At 43.1% G+C, this 17,299-nt stretch overlaps 1 protein-coding gene across 1 annotated transcript; it reads left to right on the top strand.

Annotated features, from left to right (window-relative positions):
* The first annotated feature begins 2,102 nt into the window (after positions 1-2,102).
* LOC146683440 (SH3 domain-binding protein 5-like) lies at positions 2,103-17,297 on the top strand. Its single transcript, XM_085447008.1, has 9 exons — positions 2,103-2,783; positions 3,036-3,098; positions 6,487-6,615; positions 13,885-14,049; positions 14,136-14,266; positions 14,703-14,745; positions 14,850-15,066; positions 15,246-15,614; positions 15,865-17,297. The coding sequence occupies exons 1-9, from the start codon at positions 2,706-2,708 to the stop codon at positions 16,038-16,040; spliced, it is 1,371 nt and encodes a 456-aa protein (XP_085303134.1). The 5' UTR covers positions 2,103-2,705; the 3' UTR covers positions 16,041-17,297.
* The last annotated feature ends 2 nt before the right edge of the window (positions 17,298-17,299 follow it).

The raw sequence follows: 17,299 nt of genomic DNA on the forward strand, positions 1-17,299 counted from the left end.
TTTGGATCGATACTTTGTTTCTATCCTCTAAGTTCACTGAATTGTGTGAAGTCACTTCTTTGTGAATTAAAACATATACCATATATAAAAATATACATATAACGGTATAACGGTAAGTCTTTTTGTGTTGACTGTCAGGTCTATTTTATTCATAGCTTATAGCACATGTAAACAACATACGTTGTGCTTTAGGGACAGGTACATTTACATATCAGGTCTCCAAAAATAAACAGTTTCAAAATGCATAAAACGCTGAAAGGTGTGTTTTTATTGTGTTAACTCGTTATTGTAGAATCACAGTGATTTAGTAGACATTAAAGTGTGTTCAGAATTTGCAAACTTCTGATGAGTCATAAATCATGATACACTGCTAAGCTGTCTTTAAAGATGAAAAGTATCAGTATCTGTATTGTTATCAGCAATACTGTCCCTATATTTACTTAGTATTACATAGTATTACTCTGTAGTATGAATGGCAATAGGGAACGTCTTTAAAGACGTGTAATTCTGGTAATTACCAGAAGAAAAAGCTGCTAAACAAATTAAAATACATTTAAAAGGTAAAGTATTTATGCCGTCCTTTGCATTTTCCAAAGCCGTCCAGTAGTCCGAAATGGAGTCTTTGCTTGGCTAATTCTGGCCCCCAGGCCTCATGTTTGCCCGGGTTATAGACTAAGCTACAGAGATGGGAAGTACTGTAATCTGATTACTTTTTCGGGTAACGAGTAAGGTAAGGGATTACTATTGCAAAATAATTAGATTACCGTTACTTTTTTTGCTTGATGCATAAAGTTAAAAGACTAAAACTAATAAAACAAGTTTTAAAAAAGGACTTTTCCATTTGATTACATTTTGTATGATGAATTATGCAGAAAAAGTAGAATTGGGCTGAAAGATCTATCGCTTTATTACCTATTCAGGTTGTAAATCGTGTTTTTAAAAAGTAACTAAGTAATTAATTACTTTTGAAAATAAGTAATCAGTAATGTAACAGGATTACTTTTTTGGGGGAAGTAATCGGTAATTAGTTACTGATTACTTTTTTCAAGTAACTTGACCAACACTGCTAAGCTACCCACCGCTATAGATCCTAAGTAATTAAAATGACCTACAGCTGTAAAGCGTGGTCAGTAAAATTCCCCAACTGGTACTTATGGCCAATGATCAGTGGTCAATGGCTGTATCCCAAGTCAGGGTCTGCAGCCTTATGGGCCGCATTTTAAGGCCGATTATGTCGCAGCGACGCGACGAAGGTTGTCCCAATTCAAAGGCTGCTCGAATTGCGGCCCTCAAATGCGTCCTTAATTTCCCTGAATTTTAAGGATGTGGCGGTGTAGACTTCGTGGCCCAACATATCCCAGAATGCATAGCGCGGCGCTGGGTGTGGATAATTTTGCCGGAAAAAAACGGCGGATGAGGGGCGCCCGAAGAGTAAACTTTAAGTAAATACTGAATATTATGTCACTTATTTATGTGCAAATGTTTAATAACGAAGAACACTAAAACATTACTGTTGGCCACATGTCGGCAAAGTTATGTGACGTTTGTACTAACTTGGTTTTAAAGCCTTTACTTTAAAATATACGCCGTCCAATAGCTGACCTTAATCTTACAGAGAATGATCAAAGCTCATGTAGAAACAAACAAACAAATGAACAAAAGATTTTCTCCTTCATTTCTGTCAAACAAAGCTGTATGAAACGTTTCCAGCTGTTAGTATCATGGTTGCTAGGCAACCTGGGCAGCGCGACGGAGGCTAGACCGTCCCATTTTACAAGCCTCGCACTTCCGGCCTTAGCGGTCTTTGAGTACGCGGCCCTTGTGGGCCGTTAAGGCTGCGTACTTTTAGGCTGCAGACCCTGAATTGGGATACAGCCATTGATCGGTGGTTGCAGATCAATGGTCATGACAGTTTGCAATGATCAAGAAACTGGCGTCAAAGCCCACTGTTCATTCAGTGTGGGAGTTTCAGTCATTGTGTAAATGGACTGTTTATAAGGCTGGGCAAACCTGTAGTCAGCTGAGACAGACGAAGTCACTTGTATAAGTGACAAAATGTTTCTCCCACTGAAAACGTTAAGTCCAGATACACAAAATCAACCTTGAGGGATGTCCTTACCTGGATGACTGAGCATACATCAACAGATCATGCATGTGATTGTTTATCGGTAAAATCGATAATACGTTTATCGGTACTTTCATCTGTTGTATCTGGTTTAAAAAGCTTGTGCAGTAAGATTATAAGTAACTAAAATATAATGTCCAGATAAATAATCTGAGAGCAAGTATCCATCAAACATAAACTCACGCGCAGCGCCACTTTTAAGCTAACAGCTTTGTAATAAGACACGTGCCTGGCCCCTCCCCCTTTCAGGTCCGGCTTGCAGACGTAAACGTTACGCGCCGCTTTTATTTTGAATGTCCCAAACGGAAGTAGCCGTAGGTCTCGCTGTAGTTAAACGCTTTCTTCGTTCGCAGCTCGTCCTCCGCGAGGTTGTGGTCCGCTGTAGTTCGCGTGTCCGCTCTTCCCGCGGGTGGACGTCTCTTTAAACTCGCTGCCCGCTTTTAAAAAGCCCAGCTATGCACCGCGCTAAAGGTTAGAGCGTGTTTGGATCGCTCCTGTGCTGTTCAGCACCCCGGGGTCGCGCTTAGTTTGCGCCGAAGACCCTCGTTTGGTTACCAGAAATCTCCCAGAAATTCCGACAATGGAGCGAAATGGGAATACCTGTGAGGATGACCTGCAGGGTGCTGACGAGGAGGAAGAAGTGGACCCCAGGATACAGGTAAGGTGGGGTTAGGACAATGATTCCAGATGTGGAGTGACAGTAGGTTAAAAAATGTCAGAGCGTTTGTGTGTGTTTGTGTGTGTGTCATATTTTGACTGTCTCCAAAATGACCTACTGAGAGCTGTAAGTTCAATAATTTGGTTAACACGAGTCACAGCCTGAGGATTGCCAGTCTTATTTAATCACACTCCTCCCTTTCTCCCTCTCTGTGTGTGTGTTTTCCATCACTGGTGTGTTTTCTGTAAACAGGGAGAGCTGGAGAAGTTGAACCAGTCTACAGACGACATTAACCGCTGGGAGAGTGAGCTGGAGGTGAGACCCAACAACACACACTGCTGGCATCAGAATTATTGCCCCTCAAACACCGAGAGCAGGGCGTAAGCCGAGCTCTGGCACCCACCCAGCAGTCACTAAGTCTCACTTTTTTTGAAACTCTAAAGTGGTGAGAAATCGTGTCAGCGCTGTGAGATTTGTCTCTCTGCCACTGTAGTGTCAGGGATTTGCCTATCAACGGTGCCATTGTTTTAAAACAGTCTAAACGGAAAGCTTTCGAAAGATGGAAAACTACTAAATGTGCATCAGTGGGAAGAGGTGGAAAAACTGAAGCAGGAACTGTCCCTCCCTGCACTTTATAAACTCCTAGTGCAGCTGTGGTCTTAGTCGGAAACACTGCCGTGGAGCGGTTGGTGAAATTCATCTATTTGCGCATAACACTCACGTTCATTTAGGAGTCTGAACAGAAACAGGAATCAGACACATTATGGAGGAATAAAGGATGTAAAGTGAAGCGAACAACTGCAGGAGGGCAGACGGCACACAGAAGGGGCAGCTTCGGCTCAAGTGTGTGCTAGCTGGGTCACTGTTGAGGAAAAGTGAAAACATTCCAGAGCGAGGCCTCAGTTTTTTGTTTTCCTGAAAGTAGGCCTCTTCTGTTTCTCATTAGCCCTGCGCTCACATCCAAACTCAGCAAACCACAGCTGGAATGACCGTAACAGCACGCACAGAGACAGAGAGGGACAGGAGGAGAGATTTTCCTGTAATCCATGTTTTAATCCATGTTTTCCAGCTGAATTTTAACTTTATATATATATATATATATATATATATATATATATATATATATATATCCTGATTTTATTTTTTAACGTATTGTTTCTTGGTGCTTTTTGGAAAGCTCAGCTTTTTCACAGCTTTGGCAGTGTTTACAGGAAACAGCATTATAAGTAGGGTGATCGATGTGAATACACAAGCAAACAGAAGAAGAAACATGGATGCATCTGGAGGCAACAAAAAAAAAGCTAAGGAGGAGCTAAGGACTATGGAAGGAGCCCCTGGCAGGCTGCAGGGGGTCCTCCTGCAGCCTGGAGCTGATTAAAAATGATGTACGGTAGATTCAGAGGATGAGTAAGTTGGGGCGGAGAGTTTAAATCCACAGTTGACTCTGCCTGCCAACACAACGTTAAATCTCTTCTATGTCTGGCAGATGTGGGACTGTGCCCTTGTGATGCGTGCCATCATGAGCCTCCCATAGAAAATAAACAGAATTTTAAATTTTAACCTTTATTATGAAGCGATAACTAAGTCTTCTTTATTATTGTCCCAGAGGAACAATTGAATCTGTCAGCTCCTGATGAGCTGAGCTGCCTTAACGAGCTTAATATACATGTCCTTATTTTTTTGTCATACATATAACATTTGCTGTGGTGAATTGAAATAATGCAGTTATTGTATGGAAAAGTTAAATTAAGCTTTTTCTACTCTTGGCTCTGTATGATGTCACTGAAGGGATATCATCTTGGGTACACACCTCTTGAATGTCTCTTGAGTATTCTGGTCTTTTGCTTATGGGGAGCATCCACCCAGACGAACTTTGAGTTAAACGCAGTATCTTTCAGGAATTTTTTTAAATCCAGAAAAGCCTTGAAACAGGACCTGAGAGATGCATCTGGCCCTGCTGCCACTGAAAATAAGTGACAACAGGACTGATGGAGACATGAATCCAAATCCAAATTCTTCCACGGCGTGTGTTTGTCCTGTATTGGTCCACTCAACCCCAACAAGTCATTGCAGATGGCAACCCTGAGCCTGGTTCTGCTGGTGGTTTCTTCCTGTTAAAAGGGAGTTTTTACTTCCCACCAAGCAGTCATTTATAGGGGGTCATATGATTGTTGGGGATTTCTCTGTATTATTGTAGGGTTTTTACTTTACAATATAAAGCGCCTTAAGGCAACTCTTGTTGTGATTTGAAGCTATATAAATAAATTACAGTTAAGTTGAAATGTTTGGGCCCTGAATGCAGAAAACTACCATCAAGAAAAGTGGACAGTGTGTGATCAGCAGCTTCATTTTTCAGTATGACAGTGATACCAAACACACTGATAGTGCATTATAAACATGCCTGAATAGAAAAGCGCACAATGAAAGAACACTATCAGTCATGGATTGGCCTCCCCTGAGCCTGGACCTCAACATTATTGAAGCAGTGTGCGATCATGCTCACAGAGAACCAAACAAAAGGCAGAAACATCCAAAGAAGAGCTTTGAATGTCCTTCAACAAGCCTGGAGAACTATTCCTGAAGACGACTCAAAGAAATGGCCAGTATGCTTATGTAAGGGAGTTCAGACTGTGATGATGAGTAAAGGTGGTCATAGCAGGGCTTAAAGTAGGTGTTGACAGGTGGGGAAACCCCAGGTTTCAGTGTCACGGTGCAGCGTGGAATAGGTGACTCAAACAAAAAAAGTGAGTCATCCAATAAGTTTTATTCTCAGTAGATTTGTCTTTTGTTGTCTTGTATGATGTTTGCTGATGTTTCAGTAACCTCTGCACGTTTCCCACTTTCTTAGTAAAATATAAAGAAATAAGGGGTGACTCAAGACTTTCTCACACCGCAGTTATTCCATTTGTTTACAATAAATCTTGAATTTGTTTGATTAAACTAGTTTTGAACATTTGGCATTTGAATGCACAAACATTATATTTGTGTATGGTCGTGCCCAGTTCCAACAATCGGGCCCCTATTTAGTTTCCTGAGCAGTATGTAAGGCCAGCAGCGTGCTCACAGAGTTTACCTTGTAGATTCTGTGACGTGTCACCCGTCTTTGCAGGAACAGGACGTAGGAAATGCGATGATGTCACAGGAAGTGTGTTTCCTGTAGCGCCCTCTCCCTTCTCCCTCTTTAACCGCTCATTTATGCCGATCTGTGCTCTGTGAAGAGGATGCAGCTGCTTTTAAACCCCTCTTCAGCAAATTAAAGCATACACAGACACACAAAAGTAGCTGCATAAATGCACACGGATATTGGGCCCTCCTGCAGTAATGCTTCATCCTTACTCATACTCATTCAGTGGGTCACCACCAAAAAACATAAGCAATGCTGCTCAGCAACAATGAGAGCTGACACACCCACTGCATAAAACAAAGAAAACAAAATATAGTTTACACACTCTACAGTTGTGTGTTACATGGGTAAACCATGCTCTTGTATATGGGTATGACTAATGGGGGCAACAGGAAATCTCACACCACAATAAGGCCTGATATTACACAGATATAAATAATAACCACAGTTGTTGTTCTGTAACGCTGCACTGAAGACACAGTGGTGCTTTGAACAGTCTACCATGTCCAACCTAATAGTGTGACCCGATAAGTTCCTCTCCTCATTTCTAAGTGTGTGTGTTTGTGTGTGTGTGTGAAGGACTTCCGTCAGAGGTTCCGAGCAGTGCTGGTTGAGGCAACAGTTAAACTGGATGAGCAGGTGAAGAAGATCGGGCGAGCCGTGGATGACTCCAAACCCTACTGGGAGGCCCGCAAAGTGGCAAGACAGGTACACACACATGCACACACACACATTCACAAGAGTGAGCGGGAGTGACTCCAAGGTCAGCAGACAGTGTGAGGGCAGGATTACTGAGGATTAACAATGAGAAGTTTAAACAGAGCCGCTTCTATCTACTTAAAGGGAGTACGGTCACATGACGCCTATATTTAAACTCAGTCACAGCTCTGCATCTTAAGCTAGTGTCTCACGCATGCACGCACGCACACGCAGTCTCTGCGTGGTGATAGACTTGCGACATTTTGCATGGCCTGACTTGTTTCTTTTTGCTGGATCTGGGAGTACTTGTCATGCTTGCAGCACTGCTGCAGGGAGACACAAAGCAGGGCAACACAACCTAAAGGTTAGGACACCAAGTCTGTGCTTCTCCCTCTGCAGTGGCTCATCTCATTTATTGCTCCAGGCTGTTGAAGCTTCCACCCCTCCATCCTAGCCAATGCAGGAGCTTATGAGTCATGCATCAGAAGGCTGACATTTGCATGTCAAACTGAAATAGATTTTGTACACGTGTGTGTGTGAATGTACGTATGTGTGTGTATGTTGCTTATCTCTGTTGCGCTGTGACAAAATACCTGCAGGTGGCATCTGCTTCTGGTATTAACACGTGAGAGCCAGGGATTACTGCAGGTTTTGAATTTTGATGGGACCGGCATTTGCACGAAAGGATCAAAATCCTTTGCTTGTGTGCGTGCGTGCGTGTGTGTGTGTGTGCGCGCGCGCGTGTGTTTGGGTGATTTAAACAGAGCAAAGCCGATAACGGTCTCGGGTTTAAACTGGCGTATTGTCTGGTTATGATTTATAGACAAATATTTAATATTTAATACACGACCTACTTTAAAAGGACTCATGCATGACCTCGCTGACCCTCCACCACAGACACACACATATTCCATCTACCCCCACCCATAAGCCAGTTACATCCCCTCAAACACCGCCTCCCATGTTTTCCCCCTTACATTCCAACAACGATTGGGGTGGGTGGGGGGTATTTTCCTGCACTGTCCTCTCTTTTGTCCCTTTTACCCAGCATTCACTTCTGCACCGCGGCCTGTCTGGCTGTCTGTGTCCACGCCCTGCATATCCCACCCTCACCACATTGGGTATTAGTCACCTTTCTCCACCTTTCCCAGCCCTGCAACCATCTCACCCGTTTGAAATTGTAAATAGGATGTCTTTAGAGAGACTTAGACATCAGACGGGGTGACTGTGTCTGACACATGAATGAGTCTCACACACACACACACACACACACACACACACACACACACACACACACACACACACACACACACACACACACACACACACACACAGCCATGGTGCATATCACAGCCTGCCAGGCTATTTCAGATCCAAAGAACATCATATTGTTTGGTTCTGAGTGTCACATGATTTGGTCTCTATGACATCAACTTAATTAACTGATAACAAAGCCCATTCATTATGTGCGTGGTGTCTGAAGCTCAGTGTGCTTTTGTGCCATGAAGATAATGGCAAATTGTGTTCTCAAGCGTTGACACGTTATTCACGAGGGTGACAAAGACTTTTCGTCAGGCTTTTTGCAAAAGGCAGAAACTCACACAGCACTGACACTTCATGGAAACACCACCAAGCCAGCAACGAGAAAAGCTGCTCTGATTGGGAAGTTCTGGTATTTTTGTGTCTCTTTCTGTCTTCATCTTGATGGATGTTGTTTTAATGTTTCAGTTCCTTTTTTCTGTTTTTCTTCTTGTTTTTGCCTCATTAAATATCTATTACCCTCCTTCTGTTTCCCCCCTCAACCTCCCTGCTCTTAGAGCCTGGGAAATGGGTCACGATGAGAGACAAAGAGGAAGGATTCATCTTTACCACTTTGTTGAAATAGCAGATCGCGCGCAATAAAAAGCTGTTATCTTCCGCCTCTTTTCTCTCTCTCGTCACCTTTCACAGGCCTTAGCAACAACACTGTCACGACAATTGATGCCAAAGATTTTGTATTTTCTACATTTTTTGTGAGTTGGAGCAGACCTCTGATCACTGCTGGGTTTATCTTAAACATGGCCGACGTTACACGGGTTAACAGCTTGTGTGACTACACTGACCTTAGTAACGTGAAGTGCGTTGCTATCAGGGACAAGGACAGAGAAAATCTCCTGGTTATACTCCAACTTTTTTTGTAGCTCATTAACACTGCTGTTGTCCACATTGTTTTCAGTCACTCAAAGTATACAGGTGTATACTTGCTAGAAGGTTGGTGTCAGTTCAGCTCACTGCTTGAGCAGGCTATATGTTGCAGTGGCCCTGGGATCAAGTCCAACTTGCTGCCCTTTGCTGCATGCCTTCCCCTACTCTCTTTGCCCCTCTTTCCTGTCTACCTCTCACTGGTGACCTATTAATCAAAGGCAAAAAGCCCCTCCAGAAAAGTGTTAGCAGGTACTGTACTTGTACCTATCTATCATAGACAGACTATTTTGATGGCACTATATTGCCTTTGAATTCAGGTGGTTTCAGTCTCATTGCCACAGGATTGAAGTCAAGCACAAAGCCATGCAGTCTGTCTTGTTTTAATGTGCTCTCTGAATTTGAGTGTGGCACTGTAACAGGATGCCACTGTTGCAAGAAATCAACAGTGAAATTTCTTTCCTCCGAGATATTCAACCATCAGCTGTGAGTGGTATTATTGTTTCAGCTAAGCATGGCCAACGAGCTGCTGACTCCATAACTGTAGCGCTCCAAACTTCCTCTGTTATTAACAAAAGCACAAAAACTGTAAACCGGGAGCTTCACCTCATGGCTGAGCATGTAGGTGACCCGGTGCTCTTGTTGTAATGGTGTATATTACACAGTGACTTTAGTGTTACTGTGTTACATTTCAGCTTCACAATAAGTAAGAAAAATAATTGTTTTCACTGTTTCTATAATGTAAATCCAAGTATAGGCTTCAATGTGTAGGCTATGTGTTAAAAGTGACATACGTTTCTTATCCTTGACGTCATGTCAGCAGGATTACATTCATACAGACCAATTCATGTGTTTCAGCTTGGGTTTTGCTTTCCTCTGCGTCTGCATCTGTTTATGGAAAACGCTGGTAGAGAAATCGCTCTTGGATTTTAAAGAATAGATGTTTGAGACATTGAGCTGTGCATTCATGTTAACATAATAATAAGTGTTAACATGAATACACAGCTTTACTTCTTAGTTTAAAAGGACCATTTAGTAGAAACAATCGTCCATTGAAAACACTTTGAGATAAAAACACAAAGTAGACGAGCAGGTTTGGTTCCATTGTAAACCCGACAGACAGGCAGCATGAAATATGTCCCTCTGAACTGCTGTACTGTTAATAATACACTTGTTAAATACTAATCACCAGAGGGAAAGTTTCTCCCTGATTATTATTATTCTCTCTTTCAAGGACATTGAATTGGAGTTACTGTAACTACTTCATGTTAGCATTCAGCCAGTGCAATGACCTTGGAGTTATGCCTGTCTGAGTGGGTCCAAATATGTCCAACGTGATGAGAATAACCCTCCTGTTAACTGTGACTGTGGGCAGGAGGAGCCCACTGACAGTGTGTCAGATTTCCTCAGTGACAAAGATTCTGTTTGTCTATTGGATCAAGGCTCAGTTGTCTTTTTCTATGAATGTTGGCCTGTTTGGGCGTCATAAGGACTCAACCAATTCGATTCAATTCAGTTTTATTTATATAGCGTCAAATCACAACAACAGTCGCCTCGGGTTGCTTTATATTGTAAGATAAAGACCCAACAATAATACAGAGAAAACCCCAACAGTCAGACAAGCTCCTTATGAGTAAGCCTTTGGTATCAGTGGGAAGGAAAAACTCCCTTTTCAGAGGAAGAAATCTCAAGCAGAACCAGGTTCAGGGTTAGAGGTGTGAGGGGAGGGAGGCCGAGGGCGGGTATGGGTCCTAAATTAAACACACAGGCAACACAAAGACTCCTGGTTCATTCATACCATGTAAGAACTTAGTGAACTTTTACTTCATGAAAGCAATTTTAAGTCATTTGTCACTATGATTTATAAGGGACCTGTTTTGCTTTTCTCTAGTTTTTGTCATTCTTCTACTCTGGATAAAGTTTCAGCTATGAGCCAAGTTTCAGGTTTCAAGATCAGTTTTGTGTAGATTTTTCTAATCTTTTTTTTTTTTTTTTATATTCTTTATTTCTACAATATTACCTCATAAAGATGATTACAGGCATTAATTAACACAGTTTACAAGAGAAAAACGAAACAAAACGAGAAGAAAGACAGATAGAAAGAAAGAGAAAGAAAAAAAAAAAGGAAAAAAAAATTATATATATATATAAAATAAAAGGAGAAAGCTCTGTCGGGAGTAAACAATTAACTAAATTGGTGGTTTCAAGCTTTAAAGAGAAAATTCGGTTTATAGGTATTAACGTATTGGACCCACTTATCCCAGCACAGATGGAACCAGGCCATCCTGTCATTAACATGAGCTGTTACTTCCTCCATCCTATATATCTCTAACGTAATTTCCCACCATAATGACAAAGTCGGTATGTCTTGCGAGGACCATTTCTTTGTTATACATTTCTTACTTGCAACCAATAAAGCTCTTAACAGACATATGTCATTTTTGGACCAGTTCTGCGGTATACAGCCAAAAAAAATTGTCTTCATATCCTGAGGGAATGTACAGTTAAAAATGCCTTGTAATATACCATGAATGTCTTTCCAGTAAGTCCGTAGCACAGGACAGTCCCACATAATATGGGTGTGATGGGCTCCTTGGTATCCACAGTTTCGCCAGCACACGGGAGGATTCCCATCATAGTGAGCCTTTTGACATGGAGTGATAAAGAACCTTATCAGAGTTTTCCATCCGAACTCCCTCCAGCTTTTGGAGGAAGTACTCCTCCATTGCCATTCCCACATCTGAGTCCATTCTTCCCTAGAAATACACATCCCTCCCTCCTTTTCCCATAACATCTTCACATAATCAGTTGAGTGTGGAAGCTTATTCATAAAAAAATTGTACCAAAAAAAAATGAGTCTTGTGTCAACATCCCCACTGTACGCCTGTCTAAATAAAGTTACCAATTCCACGTTAGTATTTGACATCTGACCGATTGTTGTCTTTATATAGTGTCTTATTTGCAAGTATCGAAAAAAATCCTGTTTTTCTAGATTGTGTCTCTGTTTCAGCGTGTCAAAACTAATAAGGTTCCCATCCTTTATCAAACTATCATATGTAGATAACCCTTTAGCAGGCCAGCTTTTAAAACGTGAGTCCAATTTATTCGGGGCAAAGTCAGAATCATATGCATACCATTTGAATAAAGCCAAATCCTGTTCAAGTTTGAATTCTTTCACGACTTTTCTCCATATATTAAGTGTGCACGACACCCAGGGGTTATGAATCTTGTCAATATATTTTCGAATATTCGAGTCCATCAGGACAGCTTGTATTGGGGAGCAAAACATATTCTCCTCTATAGTCTTCCAGTGTGCTTGGTAGCTTGTATCACACCAATTAACCACCGTTTTCAACTGAGCAGCCCGATAATAATTTTTTAGTGATGGCAACCCCCATCCTCCCACCTTCTTATGTAATTGTAAAGTTTTAAAACAAACCCTCGGCCGCTTCCCCCCCCATATAAACCGCGATATTATTTTATCCCATTCATTGAAACGACTTGGATCAATGGATATTGGTAGTGTTTGGAATAAATATAATATTCTTGGCAAGATGTTCATTTTAATAGATTCAACTCGTGAGTGTAAAGAAAGAAAGGGGATCATGTTCCATCGCCTAATATCACCCACTATTCTCCTTTGTAGAGAACCAAAATTCTCCTCAAATAGTTTAGTTAAATCCTTGGGAATAACAACTCCTAGATATTTCAATGATTGTGCTTGCCAATTCATTGGATATTGAACAACCATGTGAGCTGGGGGGTTGTAGTTATAGCTGAGAATTTGAGTTTTAGACATATTAATTTTATATCCAGAGAGTTTCCCAAATTTTTGACACAGATTCATCAGCGAAGGCAAGGAGTTAGTGGGCTGATCTAAATAGATCAATATGTCATCCGCATAACAAACGAGCTTGTGTTCCTGTCCTGCAATAGTGATCCCCTTAATGTCTTTATTTTGTCTAATTGATTGTGCCAAGGGTTCTAAGTACAATGCAAACAGGAGCGGGGACCAAGCACAGCCTTGTTTATTTCCTCTCTGCAGAACGAAGCTATTTGAGAGAGAACCATTAACTTTAATTCTTGCGGTGGGGTTAGTGTATAGTGCCCTCACCGTATCAACAATTCCCTTATGTAAGCCGAATTTATCCAGGACTTTATATAGAAAGTCCCAATTTACAGAATCAAAGGCTTTTTCTGCATCAATACTCATAAGCATGGCTGTACTCTTAGATGTCTGTATCTGATGTATTACATGAAGAGTTCTACGTATATTATCCTGGGTCTGTCGTCGTCTTATAAACCCCGTTTGATCATTGCTAATTAAGTCAGGTAAAAATTCTTCCATTCTCCTGGCCATTATCGAAGTAAACAATCTATAATCTATGTTAAGGACAGAAATAGGTCTATATGAGCCACACTCCATTTTGTCTTTCCCTTCTTTCGGAATAGCCGAAATAAAGATTTTTCTAATCTTAATGATGTCATATCTCTAACATGGTCATCTTGGGCACACAGCTCTGGCTCAAAGACACTGGGACTCTGCACACCCATTGGCTAATGTTTTATTATTGACAGATCATTAACCAATAACAATACGCTGCTTTAGCCTTCCTGCCGAATCTAAGAAGAACCAAGAGGGTTTTTTTCCCAGTTACCGGCTAAAGTTAAGGCACTTATGCATGAGAGGGCATGTGGAGGTGTGCCGTTGTCCATCTTTTATACACAGTCCATGCTTTGGCTGTGAACACAGCTCTTCAAATCTTTTGGTTTTGTTTTTCAAGGGCAACCAATCAGGATGAAGCTGGCTTAAAGCAAGTAGGGAAAGAAGCATAAGCAGCTCTTTTTTTTTTTTTTTTTTTTTTAGACTGCACCGAGAACCAGTAGATGATAAATGAGCGTTATTTTGACCAGTGAGCCAAGCAAAGGTACTCTATTAGGGAAAATATGGAGCAGGCAGTGAGCTGTTTCACATCAGAAATGTGTGAAATGTTAGCAGTAATATTTACCTCCTGAATTGTATTTTTAGGTGGAACATTTGGTTTCCAGTCTGACTTAATAAGTTCTGACCGCTGCTTGTCCTTCCCTGAACTCCAGGCTCAGATTGAAGCGCAGAAGGCCACTCAGGAATTCCAGCGGTCGGTGGAGATCCTGCGGGCAGCCAAGGAGACCATCGCCCTGGCCGAGGAGAGGCTGCTCGAGGAGGACACCCGGCAGTTTGACTCCGCCTGGCAGGAAATGCTTAACCACGCCACACAGAGAGTAAGTATATAAATGCAGCACAGCCCAAAAATTCCATCCTGAACGAGCGGTTTAGCCTCAGGCGTTTTTTTTCTCGGTCGTTTCAGGTGATGGAGGCTGAGCAGGCGAGAACGTGCAGCGAAGCAGAGCACAAGAAAACAGCAGCCAACCACAATTCCTGCATAGGCCACATGAGGCAGCTCGAGAAGAAACTGAAACGCTCCATCAACAAATCGAGGTTTGTGATCGGATTTTGGGAAATGCTGCTCATAAGTTTGCCGCCGCCTGAACCTTTTATGCGAGCGTGTTGGGGGTTTTTGCCTTTGCTGGATAGATTAGCAGTGAAGATAGACCGGAAACAGAGGAGACAGAGTGCGAAGACACACAGAAAAGGGCCGTAGGTCAGATTCAAGCCCAGGCCACTGCACTCTGGCCATGGTGCAAGTGGTTGCCTGCTCACCCACTGAGCTAAAGTGGCGCTCGAGAAGTGGGGGAAGCGAAATTTCTGTAACCTGATGAAGTCCAGATGTTTTGTGTGTTGGCTGACAGTACTGGGTTGCGCTCCCTCCATAGAGACGTGGAATGTGACTGCACACGGAGGAGGGTTGTTCTTCCAGCGGGCTAAATTTCTCTCCTCCCCCTCTCACTTTTTTCTTCTTCTTCTCCCCCTGCAGACCGTATTTTGAACTCAAAGCGAAGTATTACCTACATCTGGAGGTATGTATCACCTACTCATAGACTCGAAGGAGTAAACATAATCTATATATCTGTGTTTTATTACAAGGTGTCTTTGCTGAGAAACACTGTTTTATTTCTCACAGCAAATAAAGCGTCATGTGGACGAGCTTCAGGCCAAACTTGTGGTTGCCAAAGCGGAGTACCGCACGGCGCTGCGCAACCTGGAGAGCATCTCAGAGGAGATCCACGCCCAGCGACGTTCCCTCGCCATGGGCACCAGGGAGCAGGGAGTTGGAGCAGAAGGCGACGGCGGCAGCGACGACATCGCCAACTTCAAGATGGAGTCGGACGGTTTGTCGAGTGAGTGCCACGCCCACTCGGAGATCATCGAGCGTCATCGAGCCGCGTTATCATTTCTTTGTTTTTGTTGAGCCGTTTGCATGTGTGTGTCTTCAAGCTCACATCCCCGTGTGTGTGTGTGTGTGTGTGTGTGTGTGTGTGTGTGTGTGTGTGTGTGTGTGTGTGTGTGTGTGTTTCAGTGGTGTCAGTGTCTATCGACGAAGAGGGCAGTCACAGCAGCTCAGAGGAGGAGGCCGACTCGCACTCCACCTCCTCGCCCCAAGCAACCTCTTCCTCGCCTTCCACCTCTGCCTCCACCCCCGTCGACATGCCTCAACCTTACTCGTCCTCCTTGCTCCACACCCCCTCCTCATCCTCCTATCTCTCCTCCTGTCCCTCTTCCTCTTCCATCCTGTCCTCCTCTTGCCCCACCGGTGTCCTGGAGCTAGCGAGCCCCTCTGGCTCTCACAGCCCAGACTCAGTGTGCAGTTCCGGGCACGCCTCGCCTCTCCTGGGCCCTCGCAGCCAGTGCAGCGGCGCCTCCTCTCCAGACTGCGACCAGGAGAGAGGTGTGTGTCCCACTGAGCACTGATGTGCAACCTGATCCTGAGCACGTTTCCTGACAAACAAAAGCAAATCTAATGACTGAGGAATTATTTTGGCAGAGGATGTTACAGGTTTAAAATAAAAGTAGGAGTCCTTGTGAAGGACTCGTAATGTAGAAGTTGCTGGTTAACTTTTGTCTAAAACTCTATGTCGGATAATTTCCCTGATTTAATTGAACCTTTCCTTGCACTTTTCTTCCTGCGTGTTTTCCAGGCAACAGAGCAGAAGGAGCAGAGGTGACAGTGGAGAGCGGTCTGAACAAGCTGACCTTGAATGTAGCGCAAGAACGAGATGAGGATCCCGCTGATGAGCGAGACCCCCACTACATTAACCCCGAAATCACATCTCCCACCTCCGCCACGTCCATCCTGCTCCTCAACAGCGTGTGACGAGGATGCGTCGTGGCGCGAACACTCGCCATGCGCAGCTTTAAGACTCAGTGGATTCACTGGCAGAAGACACAATGGGAGGAGAGTGAAGCGCTGCACACCCGCATGACTTTGTGTCTCATTCGTTGTGCTGTCTAAACATCAGTGCTGTCACGTGTTTAACATCTTTCATTATAAACAAATGAAATCAGGGACAGGATGACTGATGGACTCTGCTTCACCCTTGTGGTGTTGAGTGTCAGCACTGCATTTCCCCTGGACCCTCCCCTTCCCTCCTGCTCTGTATTTGCTACAGAAGACAAAGTTCTTCTCATCTTGTGCCAAAAAAACTGCGTATTACGACTGTGTGACAAAGTTCCTCTACAGACTGTGGAAGACGTTGGTGATTTCAGTTGTGTTTTAACATGTTCACGGGTCATGCAGGATATTTCCAAGGTAACACAGGAAACTTTAATAGTTAACCTGCTACTGTTGGCACCGGTAACATGCATTTCATTATTTTGAACAGCGTTACGCTCCTTTCTTACTCCATGTCTAAATTCTTGGACTGATTTTCAGGTCAGATACAGGGGGTCAGTTCATCCTTATTTTTACCCTCCAGTTAAGCCAGCTTTCCTTTGATTGGTTGCCAGAGAACAAACAGGTTTGTGGACCTAAAATATCCCCTTTCTGTGACATCATAATCTTAAACATAGTGTTTGAAACAATCTGAATTAATCACTTGTACCTAAATTGAACTCATTTTTTAAAACTTTGGCCCACCGCTGTAATAGTATTTATAAAGGATAATACGTCCCCTTTAAGTGAGGGTCAAACTGGGACAAAGACGAGCTGTCTCCTGAAGGATTAGTCCATTTTCGAACCCCTCCCTTCTACTCCTGTTTATTCCAAATGAAGAACGACGGCGTCGGCTCTGGAGAGCAGAAGTAGGACCTCGAGTGCAGGCGACACTCTGAACACTAAAGAGACTTCACGTGGGGGACTGAGCCCTGTTTTTGAGGCAGAACTGGTCTTCCATTTGGATTTGTGAATGAGTGACTGAATGTGTGTAAAGTGCAAACCGCACTGTGAGGTCGCCGGTTTGCACGGATGTGTGAGCGAATGACTTTTTGAATGTGTGTCTTGTGTTTTTTGACCCTGTAGTACAAATACTCTATATTTATACTCCTGTATTCTTGTATATGAACGATGTCGTGTGGTTATCGTTGTAGCTGTTTAACACCAAATAAGCAATAAACACGTACTTCATCTAACTCATC

The sequence above is a fragment of the Copadichromis virginalis genome, linkage group LG22 (genome assembly GCF_057382275.1).
Source record: "Copadichromis virginalis isolate Kocher_CV1m ecotype Utaka linkage group LG22, C_Virginalis_male_GT1.1, whole genome shotgun sequence".
NCBI classification, from domain to species: Eukaryota; Metazoa; Chordata; class Actinopteri; order Cichliformes; family Cichlidae; genus Copadichromis; species Copadichromis virginalis.